At 49.8% G+C, this 13,113-nt stretch overlaps 2 protein-coding genes across 7 annotated transcripts in view; one reads left to right on the top strand and one right to left on the bottom strand.

Moving 5' to 3' along the window:
- SAMD8 (sterile alpha motif domain containing 8) overlaps positions 1 to 13,113 on the bottom strand; it is an 82,338-nt gene that overhangs the window by 68,268 nt on the left and 957 nt on the right. The gene's annotated exons all lie outside the window — the stretch shown is intronic.
- The window catches only part of DUSP29 (dual specificity phosphatase 29), a 108,446-nt gene continuing 103,880 nt past the window's right edge, over positions 8,548 to 13,113 (top strand). For all 6 annotated transcript variants that reach the window (XM_060126238.1, XM_060126235.1, XM_060126234.1 and 3 more), the window contains exon 1: positions 8,548 to 8,681. In XM_060126238.1, coding sequence (XP_059982221.1) covers positions 8,596 to 8,681 — 86 coding nt within the window. In that variant the 5' untranslated portion in view covers positions 8,548 to 8,595. The remainder of the gene's footprint in view (positions 8,682 to 13,113) is intronic.

Genomic DNA, 13,113 nt, shown 5'->3' with positions numbered 1-13,113 from the left:
TGTTGTCTTTCCCTCCGTTTCTAGAACGCTGCCCAGCACATGACAGGTGCTCTACTGGGAAATGGGCAGAATGAGTGAATTTTCCACCCATTCCAAGCCAGACTGACTGCAGCAGTGAGGGTCTCCCCGGGTCCTGGGCACACCTGACCTCCCTCCCTGAGAAGTGACCTCAGGGACAGTCTGAGACCATGTGCACAGACACCAAAGTGGTGAGTCGCTTAATAAAACATGAGTTTCTTCCCTAAGATCCATCAGCATCTTGTGCAGGAAAAAGTTACCTCATCAGAGTCATAGAACCTTTATTAAAACAACAATAATACTGTGTGCTAAGGTCTGTGTTAAGCACTTTATTTCATTTATACCTGAACATACAACAAATACCTCAAAGTCACCAGCTAATTCTTTATAATCTGCCATCAAAACATATCTGGAACGTGACTCCCTTCTCACAAATTCTGTTGCTGCCATCCTTGACCAAGGCCCCAGCATCTCTTCCCTGGACAACCAGAGCAGTCCCCTCCTTAGTTCACTTTTTGTTCACCACATTCCATTCCCCACATACCAGTCAAGATGTTCTTCTTAAAATGCAAATCAAATCATGTAAGCATCCTCCCTAGAAGAAAATCCAAACTCCTTACCATGGCCACAAGGCCCCACGATTACAGGCCCTCACCTGCCAACATTTTCTCCCTCCTTCACCCTGTTGCAACCACACTAGCCTTTGACTGCATTAGGGTCCAGGCTAGGTTACTGTAACCGAGACTCCAAAACACAGTGGCTTAAACAGACAGCTGCTTATTTCTCTCTCATGTCACTGTACAGAGGTAGGAGGGCAGTCCAGACGGGTGAGGGGACTCAGCTCCAGGAGGTCATGCAGGGACCCAGGTGCCTTCCACCTCACTGCTCTACCATCCCCTAGAGTGTTGACCTCGTCTGCCTGGTCGAAGCTGGGTCACAGCCACATCGGTAGCCCCTGGCTTTCCACCGTTGCTACTTCCTGGGTGCTTCGGTATCCCGGGTTTGTTCCCTTAACCCTGCTCACACTCTGTATGTAGGCCATCAATATCTTTTCATTTAAACCATCCCTGGTGAATTCTGTCCCTTTTTGACCCTGACTGATAAGGGTTCACTGCACACAATGTCAAAGTCAACCCCTTCCTAAAATTGAGCTCAGTCCAGCCCATATATATATGTGTGTGTATATATATTTCTATATATATGGGTGTATCTATACATATGGGTATGTGTATATATATTTGTATATATGTGGGTGTGTGTATATACATGGGTGTGTGGGGTGTGTGTATGGGTGTGTGTATATATGCGTGTGAGTGTATATGTGTATATGTGTGTGTTTTTCCCCATCCCAGACGATGCCCCCAGATCTAACTAGAATTGGCTCAAGGTACCTGTCATGACTAAACTATCATGGGTTGGCTAATGCCAATGATTGAACTAAAAATGTCCATGACAGTTTGTTGAGTGCCTACTGGGTTCATGGATGACCAGCACATTACCACGGGATACTCCCATCAAGCCTTCTTCCCACTTTGCTAAAGTTAGCCTTCTCAGACTTTTTTTTTTTTTTTTTTTTTTTTTTGCGGTTCGCGGGCCTCTCACTGCTGTGGCCTCTCCCGTTGCAGAGCACAGGCTCCGGAAGTATAGCCTCAGCAGCCATGGCTCACGGGCCCAGCCGCTCCGCGGCATGTGGGATCTTCCCGGACCGGGGCATGAACCCGCATCCCCTGCATCAGCAGGCGGACTCTCAACCACTGCGCCACCAGGGAAGCCCCTTCTCAGACATTTTTGAGTTTCCGGGCTCTTCTGGGCAACCCTGGCCCCTTATGCACCCCCAACACAGCCCTTGCTCACTGAGCTGCCGGTGGGTGCTTAGACGTCTGTTTCCCCACCGCACGGTGAGTTCACCCAACGCAGGCCCTGACTTCCTGCCTCTGGTACCACCACCTGCTTCTACAACAGGGCCTGGACACAGAGTAGGGCATCACTTCAATAAACATCTGCTGAAACCACAGGGGGATTTCAGCTCCTAACCTAATCGTTTATTAATTTAATCCTCTTTACGGATTTCTTAATCCGTCCAATGGGAGATAAAACAATTAACCAGAGTTGAGGGAGAATGAGAAGAACATCAATGCTTCTTCCAAGCCAAGAGCTTCACGTGCATGATATTATTTAATCTGCATGGTAACCCCATAGGTAGATCCTGTTATTAGTCCCAATGTACAGGCTCAGGGAAGGTAAGGGACTTGTACCAGCCCAGAGCTAAGTGGCAGGGGCAGAATTTGAACCCAAGTCTTAATGTTTTGAAAGCACATGCTCGTCCCTCCCCTGCTCTCCTGCCTCCCACACACGAATAATCACACTGTCAAGCCTCATCAATGTCACTTTGATGCACTAACAGGCCGTGAAAAGGAAACAGCCATCTATCTGTAAAATAAATAAGTCCTGGCGTGCAGAGAGAGGTGCTAATAGAGATGCAATTTACCCATTTGCTGAGATCACTGACAGACTTGAGCAGGGCTCAAACGGCAATCTCCTGGGAAAGGGGGGAGTTTGGGAGGACCACGACGCACAGCCCATGCCCTGGGTCCTAAGGGCTCCGCAGCCCTCCAGCAGGAGGTTGGCAGGAGGCACTCCAGTGTTTTGACAGCCAGGGAGATAAACAGAGGTACTGATTTCAGAGAAACATCCTCGGCCCTAGGCTTTCTTTCCAAACATGAAGTCCTGACATCGCTAGGCCATCAAAGTCAAGAGTGACAGCTCCACAACAGACGTGCCCCTGCCGGCTGCCAGCAAACTCCCTGGAGAGCCACAGAAACCTCCAAGGCACCCACACGGTGGGCTTCAGGAACGGGGGACAACCCAGGCTGGAAGGAGGTAGGTCAGGTCTGGGCAAGAGGACAAACAGAAATCCCCATCCTGACGCCCATTAGCACAATGACTTGTCTCACTCTCAGCGATCTAGACCTTGGCTGTCCAGTATGGGAGCCCCCAGCCCCGTGGGGCTATTGAGCACTTCAGATGTGGCTGGTCCAACTTGAGATGTGCTTTAAGTGTAGGATACTCAGATTTCACATGGAAAAAAGAACATCAAATATCTCAATAATTTTCATATTGAGTACATGTTGACATGATAATATTTGGGGCATAGTTAAATAAAATATATTATTAACATTAATTTCAGCTGGGGGACTCCCCTGGTGGTCCAGTGGTTATGCGCTTCCACTGCAGGGAAAGGGGTTCAATCCCTGGTTGGGGAACTAAGATCCCACATGCAGTGAGGCACGACCAAAAATAAATAAATAAATAGATAGATAAATAAATAAAATTCTGCCTGGAAAATTAACTTCACCTGTTTTTCACTATGTGGCTACTAGAAAACTTTAAATTGCATACATGGCTTGCATTATCTATTGGACAGTGCTGATCTGAAGGATCAAAAATTAAATGTAATTGAGGTCTTTCCTGGTGGCACAGTCGTTAAGAATCCGGCTGCCAATGCAGGAGACACAGGTTCGATCCCTGGTCCAGGAAGATCCCACATGCCGTGAAGCAACTAAGCCCGTGCACCACAACTACTGAGCCTGCACTCTAGAGCCCATGAGCCACAACTACTGAGCCCACGTGCCTAGAGCCCGTGCTCCGCAACAAGAGAAGCCACCTCAATGAGAAGCCCATGCACTGCAACAAAGAGTAGCCCCTGCTCGCTGCAACTAAAGAAAGCCCGCACGCAGCAACGAAGACCCAATGCAGCCAAAAATAAAATTAAAAAATGTAATTGAATTCAAAGTGAACAAAGGTAATTTTTTTATCAAAATGCAAGTTAAATGAAAACAATAAAACATGAAAAACATTTCCATGTACATTTTCAAAAGAGTTCTTTTTCTAAAATATTCAGTTTCTATTAAAAGTAAAAAGGAATATGTAATTATTGAATATCAAAGTTTTAAATCAAAATGATCTAAGTAAACCTCAAAATCTTAACTCACGTCTTTGAAACCTTTGTTAAATCTTATAAACGACTGTTACAAAAATAAAATGATTGACAATTCTAGTAGTCAATGTAAAGAACTGGCATTTTGCTTCACAGTTATTACATCTAGACCTACATATATATGCTTTAGAGAAGCCTATGAGTTGTTTAATGCACCAAAATATCCCTCAGCTGTTGTGTGACTGTTGTGAATACCACAATAACGCCAGGTCACCTTCAGAGCCCTGGAGCAGAACACAGACGCACAGTGGATGCTTGGCGCTACCAGGTTCGGCCGGATAAGCTGTCTGTTCTATCGGCCATGGGCTTCCACAGCTCCAATCCTCCCTGGACCCCAGATTAGCAGCAACACAACCCACCGACCTTCACCTTCAAGGAATTCAGACCGGTCACCTTTTGTTTTGAGGACACAGAGTAAGGGAAGGGGAAACACACTCTCTGCGGCCTACGTGGTGTTCGTCACAAAAGTGGATAGAGTTACAGGTCACTCTTTGCCTGTGCCGAAAGCCAAATCCCAGGTGAATGAGGCACCCATATCCTTTTTATTTTTAAATTTAACACAGCAAAGTTCACTCTTCTTAGTTTTACTGACAAACGCGTATAGTTGTGTGACCACCGCTATGACCAAGATACAGAACATTTCCCCACCCCCAAAATATCTTACCCGGGTTTGGTATTGCTGAGTTCTTGTTTGGTTTTAGCTATTCTAATGAGTGCTTAGCAGCATCTCAGTATGTGTGTGTGTGCAAGAGAGAGAGAGAGAGAGAGACAGACAGACAGACAGACAGATGCATGGACCTCTAAAGGGCTCCTGTTTCCAGGGTCTGTGGATGATATTGTCTAAGGGAGTCAAAAAATTCCCCTCTTGGATTGGTGATGGTAACTCTTCTAGGAAAATGCCATGGTGGGCTTTTTGATGAGAAAGGGAGGCCCCTAGCTTAGCCTGCTTGGGAGGTTGAGACTAAAGGAGCTGACCTGTTCGGCATAGTCATCAGAGAGGAGGAATCTGGAGCCTTTTGAAGGAGCTCTAGAGAAGAGGGGAAGAGGCCCAGAATGGAGAAAAAGGAAAGCTGCGACAATTGTATACACGGAGGGGAGCCTCGTGAACATGACAGGTACAAGGACGGTTGTCTCTAGAGGGAGAAATCCCCTGGGGAGGGGGCCCAGACAACAATTTTCTAAGAATAAGGAGCTCAGACATTGAATTTGGAGTTGTCTCCTGTTCTGGGCTGTGGTCCCCTCTGCCGCATACAATGGCGCTGAGTGGGTGGTGCTTTGGAGGAAGAACAGAAGAGGGTGGTGTCGCACTTGGGGTGAGGTTGAAGGAGGGCGAGGCTGGCAGATGCCAGTGAGGTGGAGAGGCAAGAAGGCTACAGGGAAACTGACTCAGGAGAAATGAGAGCCATCCTACCTGTACTTCTCCCAGAGGAAAGCAGTCCTTCAAGATGCTGTGGAGGGTCCTGGGTGGCCTGCGGAACGTGGGCCTCAGTCTGTTTGCTTTTCTTCTTAATATGAAAGAAGAAAGACACTTCTTGGAGGGCAGAGGACTTATAGCCATCAGACTACACACACCTGCAGCCGAGGTGGGAGGGCACCCTCGCCCCGGGGCTCTAGCTAGATTCAGCCTCCACATAAAGTCAGGTGTCCACAGCGCACTAGAAGCCTCTGGAATTTTTAAACCCAGAAAAGTCATGTATTATTAAATCTCACGTATTCGTTTCCTGCTGCAGCTGTAACAAACCACCTCAAACTTTGTGGCTTAAAGCAGCACTTATCTTCTTACAGTTATGTAGGTCAGAAGCCTGACGTGGGTCTCACTGGGCTAAATCAAGGTGTTGGCAGGACTGTAGTCCTTCTGCAGGTTCTGGGGGAGAATCCGTTTCCTTGCCTTCTCGAGGCTTTATCTTTGGCTTAGGGCCCCTTCCTCCATCTTCAAAGCCGGCAACAGGGAGTTCAGTCCTTCTCATGTGGCATCGCTCCACCCTCTTCTTCGGTCTCTCTCTTTCACTTTTAAGAGCCTTTCTAATCGCATTGGGCCCACCTGGGTGATCCAGGCTACTCTCCGTATTTTAAGGTCAGATGATTAGCAATCTTAATTCCACCTGCAACCTTCATTCCCCTTTGCCTTGTAACATAACCTATTCACAGGTCCCAGGCATTAGGATGTGGACATCTTTGGGGGTGGGGTGGGGGTGGCTGTATTCTGCCTATCACACCTTGCCACTGGGCCTAAGTGGGATTCTGATCCAGAGAAGCTGGGACAAAGAGCAATGTCTACCTACACGTGAAAATGGAGAAAGTAGAGGGAGATTCTGGGGGAAGGGCGTTTGTTAATGAAAATCACATGGGTCAGAGAAAGCGGTGGTGTTGGGGAGAAACCTATGTCAAATGTTGCCGTATGTAAGTTCCTAAGAAGCTACCATGAAAATAACAGCTGTTTCAACAGATCACAGTTTATCTGCACTAGGGCAGCTTGCTGTTGCACAGAATCCTGGTGGACTATGCCTGGAGTCCTGAACAGTTGGAGACATCTCTGAGTCCAGTTGATGGTTACCTGGCTTGCTCCCATCCTTGCATAATGGTGTGTTTGCTGCGTCCACACAAGGCAGCTCTTGGGGTATCTACCCACGGCCTGAGCTCTGCCCTGAGAGCTGCGCAGAGAAGGCTGTTGTTTCTCACAGGTCAGCCCTTCAGCTGCTAGAAGACGGACCAGGTGTCTGTTGCTGCTAGCACCACTCTTTTCTAAAAACCTCTTCCCAGGGCTTCCTATAGTTCCTCATAAATAATGATGTTTCCACCCTTCCCCACCCTGGTCACTCTCTTTTGGGCATCCTTTAATGTGTGAAGGATTGGGGGCATGCGGGGTATGGGGAGAGGGGCACCAGTCTTCTGGTCACAGCATTTAGGGGCTACTCTAATGGAGGTGATAATCCAGCAACCCACCTCATTCGTTTCTTGGCCTTATTTACTTGGCCACCCTTCTAGACAGTGTGGAGTATTATCCCCCTCTCTTACAGGTTATCTATCAACCTATCTATCTGTCTATCTCAGATGTCTTTAGATATTTGATTTTTTGCCCCCTCTCAACTTATATCTTCAGCAGCTCCTCTTGCCTCCTTAGCCCTTACCTTGGGCTGGGGTTGGGGCTAGGGCTGGGACCGGCCCCCCAGGCTCCCAGCTAGATGGAAATCTTTCTTCAGTCTTTGTCAGATCCAGCATCTCTGGCTCCTCTCGTTCTTGGGGTAATTGCAGAAGGGCCTTTGACCCTGCTGCTCTCACTCCAGCACTTGACAGCAAGGACATTTGGACCCTGACATTTTGACCTCCTTGTACACTTAGATCCTGAGAACTCTGCCTTGTGAATATTCTCTGCACCAAGAAATCAATAGAAGCAGAGTCTTTTCAGAAGTTTCGCAATGAAAAATACCAGAAGAAATAATCACCCTAAATAAAACCGCCAGTAGCTAAACATGCAACTTGTGAGGAAGATCTTTGCTTTGCTGAATACAAAGTTGCAGAGGCCAATATAATGACTCCAACATAAAAAGACCCTATTAAGTGAAGGATGTGGAGAGACTGGGGACCCCCTTCCCACTCCCCCTAATCCTTCACACATTGAAGGATGCCCAAAGAGAGTGAAAGGATGGGGAAGGATGGAAAACCATGTCATTCATTAACAGGACCTATAGGAAGCGCTGGAAAGATTTTACTAGAAAAATAGAGAGGCCTGGACAGGACCACCCCCCTTCAGCCCTAAAACGGAGGACTACAGTGGTAGGGGTGGTGGTGGGGATCCTGGAGCAAAGAAGGCTAGAGCCAAAGAGGAAGGAGGTTGAGAGAAGGAACCGCCAAGAAGAGAGACCTGGGAATGTCTGTTGAATTGGGAATATTTTTGGCACCCTAATACCAGCCAGCATTTTTTAAATGTTTAGCATGTGCCAGGCATTGTGCTAAGTACTTTCCAAACTTTATCTCATTTAACCCTCATAACAACATAAGAGGGCAACATTATGATTATTTTCCCCACTGAAGTCCAGACAGATTGGACACTTGCTGGAGGTCCCACAGGAAGTGACACAATGCAAATGAACCCAAGCTTCCAGAGTTTCTCTGGAAGGCGGAGGTGTTGCACTGATCGCCCTGCACGATGTGGCATTCATTCCAACCACTCTCCAGAGACGGCTCCACAAACTCCCAGAAAAGACTGGAGTGGAGAGTTCTCCAGGCTGGGTGCCCCCCGACCCTCCCACAGGCTCTGTGCCAGTGGGCAAACCTCCCCCGTTCCAGCTGTTCCAGGACAGAGCCCTGGGCAGGGCTGAGCAGCCACCTGGCCTCGTCCATCCCAAGAAAGCGAAGCTGGGAAATTCCCCCTGCCTGTCCCCGCCCTGGTGCCTGCATGTCCTGCCTCTGTAGCCGGGCCAGGGACAAGCGTGTGGGCTCCAGGTACAGAACTCCCGAAGTCAAGGGTTTCAGGTCACACTGGCAAATCATTTTGCGAGCAGATGCCACGGGTCTCTTCTCGGACTGGGCAGCACACAAGGTCAGCGTCAGCAGATCTGACCCTAAAAATAGGCTCTTGGATGCCAGTCGGGGTGGCTGGGTGCGCTGCTGCCACACGCCCCACGGACCAGCACCTACCGACCTGGCCAGGACCTGGTGCGCAAAGGTGAGCCCCTTCGGTGGGAGGCCGGCACCTGTTGGGTCCAATCAAATGTTCTTTGGGGGCCTGGGTGTGGGGATTAGAAGACCCCTTTCCACCCTGTTTCTGGAGCGGCAGAGAACAGCTGACATCTTTTCTGTTTGACAGGCTTCTTCTTGCCCCGTCTTTCCCTAGAGACTCCAAGAAATTTTCTCCACTTCCCTTCCTCTAAATCTAGGCTTCCAGTTCAATGACCATTTCTAAAGGACAATAGGGCAGGTTAAAGCTCATTGGGCCCTTCTGAGGCCCTGGATGCATTGTATCGCGTATCATATTCCAGCAAGGTTCTCCATTTATCCATTTAGCCAGTAGAGGGGAAAAAAATCTCAGCGGGAGGTGGGGGCGGAATGGAGACACCCGTAGTGACTCACATCAAGCATAGGGCAGCACAAATTACAACTAAGTACTCCAAACCCCGGGGATGAGAACTCTTCCTGTGTCCTGGGTAACGCTGAGCATCCTTTGGACAGAGTGACTATTTTTGAAGCTTTTCCCAGTCCTGGTGGGAGGATGGGGTTGGGGATGACTGCTCTGGTAGAGACGGGGAGACTGGGTCACTGAGGGACTTGGCCTCTGGACCAAGACAGCAGCGCGTGTAAGCAGGATGGTGGGAAGATGTCTTGTGTCTCAGACCAGGGCTCTCCCATTAGATCCTGGGCCCTTGTCCTGAGGCCCCAGTGGCCCCTCACGGGCCTGGAACCCAAGGAGTGGGGGGCTCTGACTGTTCAGAAAAGCTGAAAACATTCCAAAGGGAAAAACTGCTGAGTAAGATGGGACAGGGCATGGGGTGTATGTGGGGCGGGGTCTCCTCGCTTCCGCTCCCAGCATCTGAGGGGCTCTGGTACTCAGTGTTTGTTCTGTTGCCCTTCCTTGTTCTCTTCATGGCACAAGCAGATTGTTCCCACCAAATGACATTTGCAAACAACACCTGAAGGGCTTCTGACTGAGTCCCGTACAAGGGAAGAGCCTTGGGTATTGTCGGGGCGGGGGGGCAGTGGGACGTGGGAGAGGGTCTGAGGAGTGACGGGGAGGTCGGAGGCTCTTCGGGGGCAAAAGCAGATCTGGGCTGAGGGTGAGGGGGGGACATTGGTCCTCTACCATCTGATAAGCTGAAGCCCTCACGGTGGACCTTTTGGTCCTGGGGTGGCACTGGGTTGGAGGGAACTGAGTCCTGACAGAGGGTAGAGTTCCTGTGGCTGTTGACAAACTCGAGGGGTACAAGGACCAGAGAGGGGCCCTGAGGCCGGGGGCTTGGCTGTTAGTGTTCCCTGCAACCCTGGTGATGCCCAGCTGGGTCCACTTGGGGAGGGGGCAGCCTGACCTCCACGGAGCCAGGGTTGGCCTTCCCCCGACGCCGTGCAACCCCGTGAATCGTTAAGGGGCCCTGGCTGACCGTGTGCCAGGCACGGTTCCGAGAGCTTCCCTTCTGAGTAGCAGCTCATGTACTTACTCCTCAGAACTGCGGCAGCCCTGGGCGGGGTGTACCTTGTCGACGTCGCTTCAGATGAGGAAACTGAGACACAAGGCCGTGGAGTGCTTTGCCCGACATCACACAGCCCAGACCGCAGTGAGGCCAGTGCGCCTCAGGGCCTGACGGCAGAGCCACTGAGCTTGGGTGTCCCTCCCGTGGGGTGAGCTGGGGGCGGGGGCACGCCTCTCTCTCTCGCTTCCCCCCGCTGCCTGAACTCCCACCTGGGCCTGGGGGCGGCCTCTCCAGGTCCCGGTGCCGGGGAAGCCGGGCTGGGGCCGCGCGGGGGGTAGCTGCGTTAGTCCTCTTCAGCCTGACTCCAGGGCACGCACGTGGTGCTTGACTTTTCGCTTCAGGTGAGCCTTGATGGTTCTGGGCCTACCACTTGCGCAGTAAACAGGGGATCAAGTCTCATCACAGCCTGGCATGGCCACCAGGTATCAACAGGCTGGAGAAAGACCTTACTCCCCCTCCCAAAAGCCTTGCCTGTACTTCACCCATGAGCAAAGGCGCCCCATCACTCAGAGGAGGATGCTCAGACTCATTAGCGCCCTGACCCATTTGCCACAAGTACAAAAACCCTTGGTCCCTGCCAAACTGCTTTACCCCGCTCCCTTACTCTCCCTTAGCTAAGTGCTAAGCTCAGCACTTAGCTCCCAACACAGCTGGGAATGCCCCACCCGCCCCCGCCGCTCCTGTCCCCCTACATGACATGCTCTCCGAGTCTACGTCCATGTGTTAAGGACTCATGTTATCCCCTTTAACCAACAAGCAGGGAGGCGCCGACGTTATCCCCATTCTGCAGATGAGGAAGCTGAAGCCTCTGTACGTGAGCCCCCAAGGCCGGTGAGGGCTCTTCCACAACTTCCCACTGCTCTGGGGTTCACGTGGGGAGGGAGGTCTAGGCCCAGGCCCGCCCTCAGGAACGTATACCTTGTGACTAAGATACAGTGACCTATCTAGTGGCCTGGGTGCGGATGCTTGGCTGCCTGGGTTGAGGCCCAGTCATACCACTTACTAGCTTGGTATCATGTGACTAAACTCTCTGACCCTCATTTTTCTCATCTGTAAAGTGGGGGCAGCTATTCCCTATCGAGGAGGTTTTGAGAGTAGATAATCACCAGGCACATGTTAAGAGTCACCGAGTATATTGGTCATTTCGCTGGGTCCTGCCAGGGCCTGGGTTTCTCAGTGAGCTTTTGTGGCATCTTTAAGAGGTGGGAGCATGGCCTACAGCCTTCCCAAGGTCCAGAGCCTGCCCCGTGCAGCACTGAGACACCGGCCTAGTGAGTAACAGTGGTGGGGACAGGAAGTGAGAGGTGGTGAGACCATGGTGAGGGCTGCACCCCGCCAGTCTACCCCCCCATCTTTCTCCCACACAAGGAAGCCTAATGTTCTGAGGTGACACAGAGTGGGCAGTGATTCTCAAAAGAGTGGGGCTAAAAGGCCATCTGTTCCTGAATTCATGAGCTGTGTAATTGCCTGCAGTGTTTCCACCACAGCTGGCCTGGTCAGACATCATGGCCTCTTGTCTCCTGACCCAGGGCTTCCTCAGCCCCACTGGGCCGACCACAGAGATCAAGTCCATCCCGGCCGGCCGCCTTGTCTAAGAAGGAAGCCACATGTGAGCATTCAGCCTCCTCACAGTTTCCAGGAGGCCCAACTCTGCCAGACTGAGATTGGAAAAATCAATTAGGAGCTCATAAATTACCACCCCGAAGCATTTTGAAACCATCTGAAGAGTTAATCAAACAAGTTAATGACATCAACACCATCTTAGAAGAAATATTAAATTACCTCTTTAAATGAAGTCATTTCTGTTTTTTAAATAAAAGGATTTTCTATTAATTCACATAATTACCTCCTATTAACATACTTGCCAGAATCCAAAAGAAAAAAGTATCTGTTAAACTTGGATTGTGTCTGATACATTAGGAATTAAATTATAGCAACAAAAAATTCCTAGGGTTTTTACGGCCAGGTTTTAACTTTTTAAAAATCCCACAACTTTTATTTCCTAGTTGGGATCGTTTTTGTAGATTTAAGATGAGTAAGGACAAGCATGACTTGCAGTAAATTAAAAATATGTATATGTATATATGTATACTGCTGCCAAATTCTGCCCCTCCACGTACCCTGGCAGTAGGTATTACTCTCCTAATAGAGTAATTTTCCCATCCACAATAACATTTGTACCCTCCCTCTTCTTTCAAGGCACATTCCAAACCCAACTTGGGTGGTGTCATGGAAAAAATGTGGTATGCATGCAACACACACTAACTTTCCCCCATGAGCCCAACGCATTAAGGAACGTAAATATGTGATATCCACAGATACAGAATACCTTCAAAGGAAGAGGACACATTTTTAAAAGATTAGATTATAACTGCTCTACTAGACCAAAAACTTGAAGAAGGCAGAGACCTTTCTGGCCCAGCCCATCCCTGGTGCTGAACAGAGGGATGTGAAGGCATGTGGGGGCAGGCAGGGCCAGGCCGAACATCTGAGGTGAAGTAAAAAACAACAAGGGAATTTCCTGGGTCCAGTGGTTAGGACTCTGCGCTTTCACTGCGGACAACTCGGGTTCAATCCCTGGTTGGGGAACTAAGATCCCACAGGCTGCACACGTGGCACGGTAAAACAAACAAACAAACAAACAAAACAAGGCCACTTCCCATGGCCACTCATGACCCACCAGAGCACCCCTGATGCTGGCTGACTTAGCCTAAACCAAGACCAGGGTCAGGAAAGTCAAAGAGCCCCAAGGGATGGGGAGGGATGCTGCCCTCTTCAGCTGAGGTCTGCCTCCAGTCAAAGGGGAAGGAATCTTCTTTCAGAGGTAGATTTACCCCAAAGCTTCAGAACCCCTTGCACCAGCCTCTTCTAAGGCCCTGCACCTGTTTGTTTTTCTTTTTCTTAAAGAAATGGTAT

Source organism: Lagenorhynchus albirostris, chromosome 16 (assembly GCF_949774975.1).
Source record: "Lagenorhynchus albirostris chromosome 16, mLagAlb1.1, whole genome shotgun sequence".
Taxonomy (NCBI): Eukaryota; Metazoa; Chordata; class Mammalia; order Artiodactyla; family Delphinidae; genus Lagenorhynchus; species Lagenorhynchus albirostris.
The sequence above is the reverse complement of the archived record's forward strand: the minus strand, read 5'-3'. Positions and strand labels throughout refer to the sequence as shown.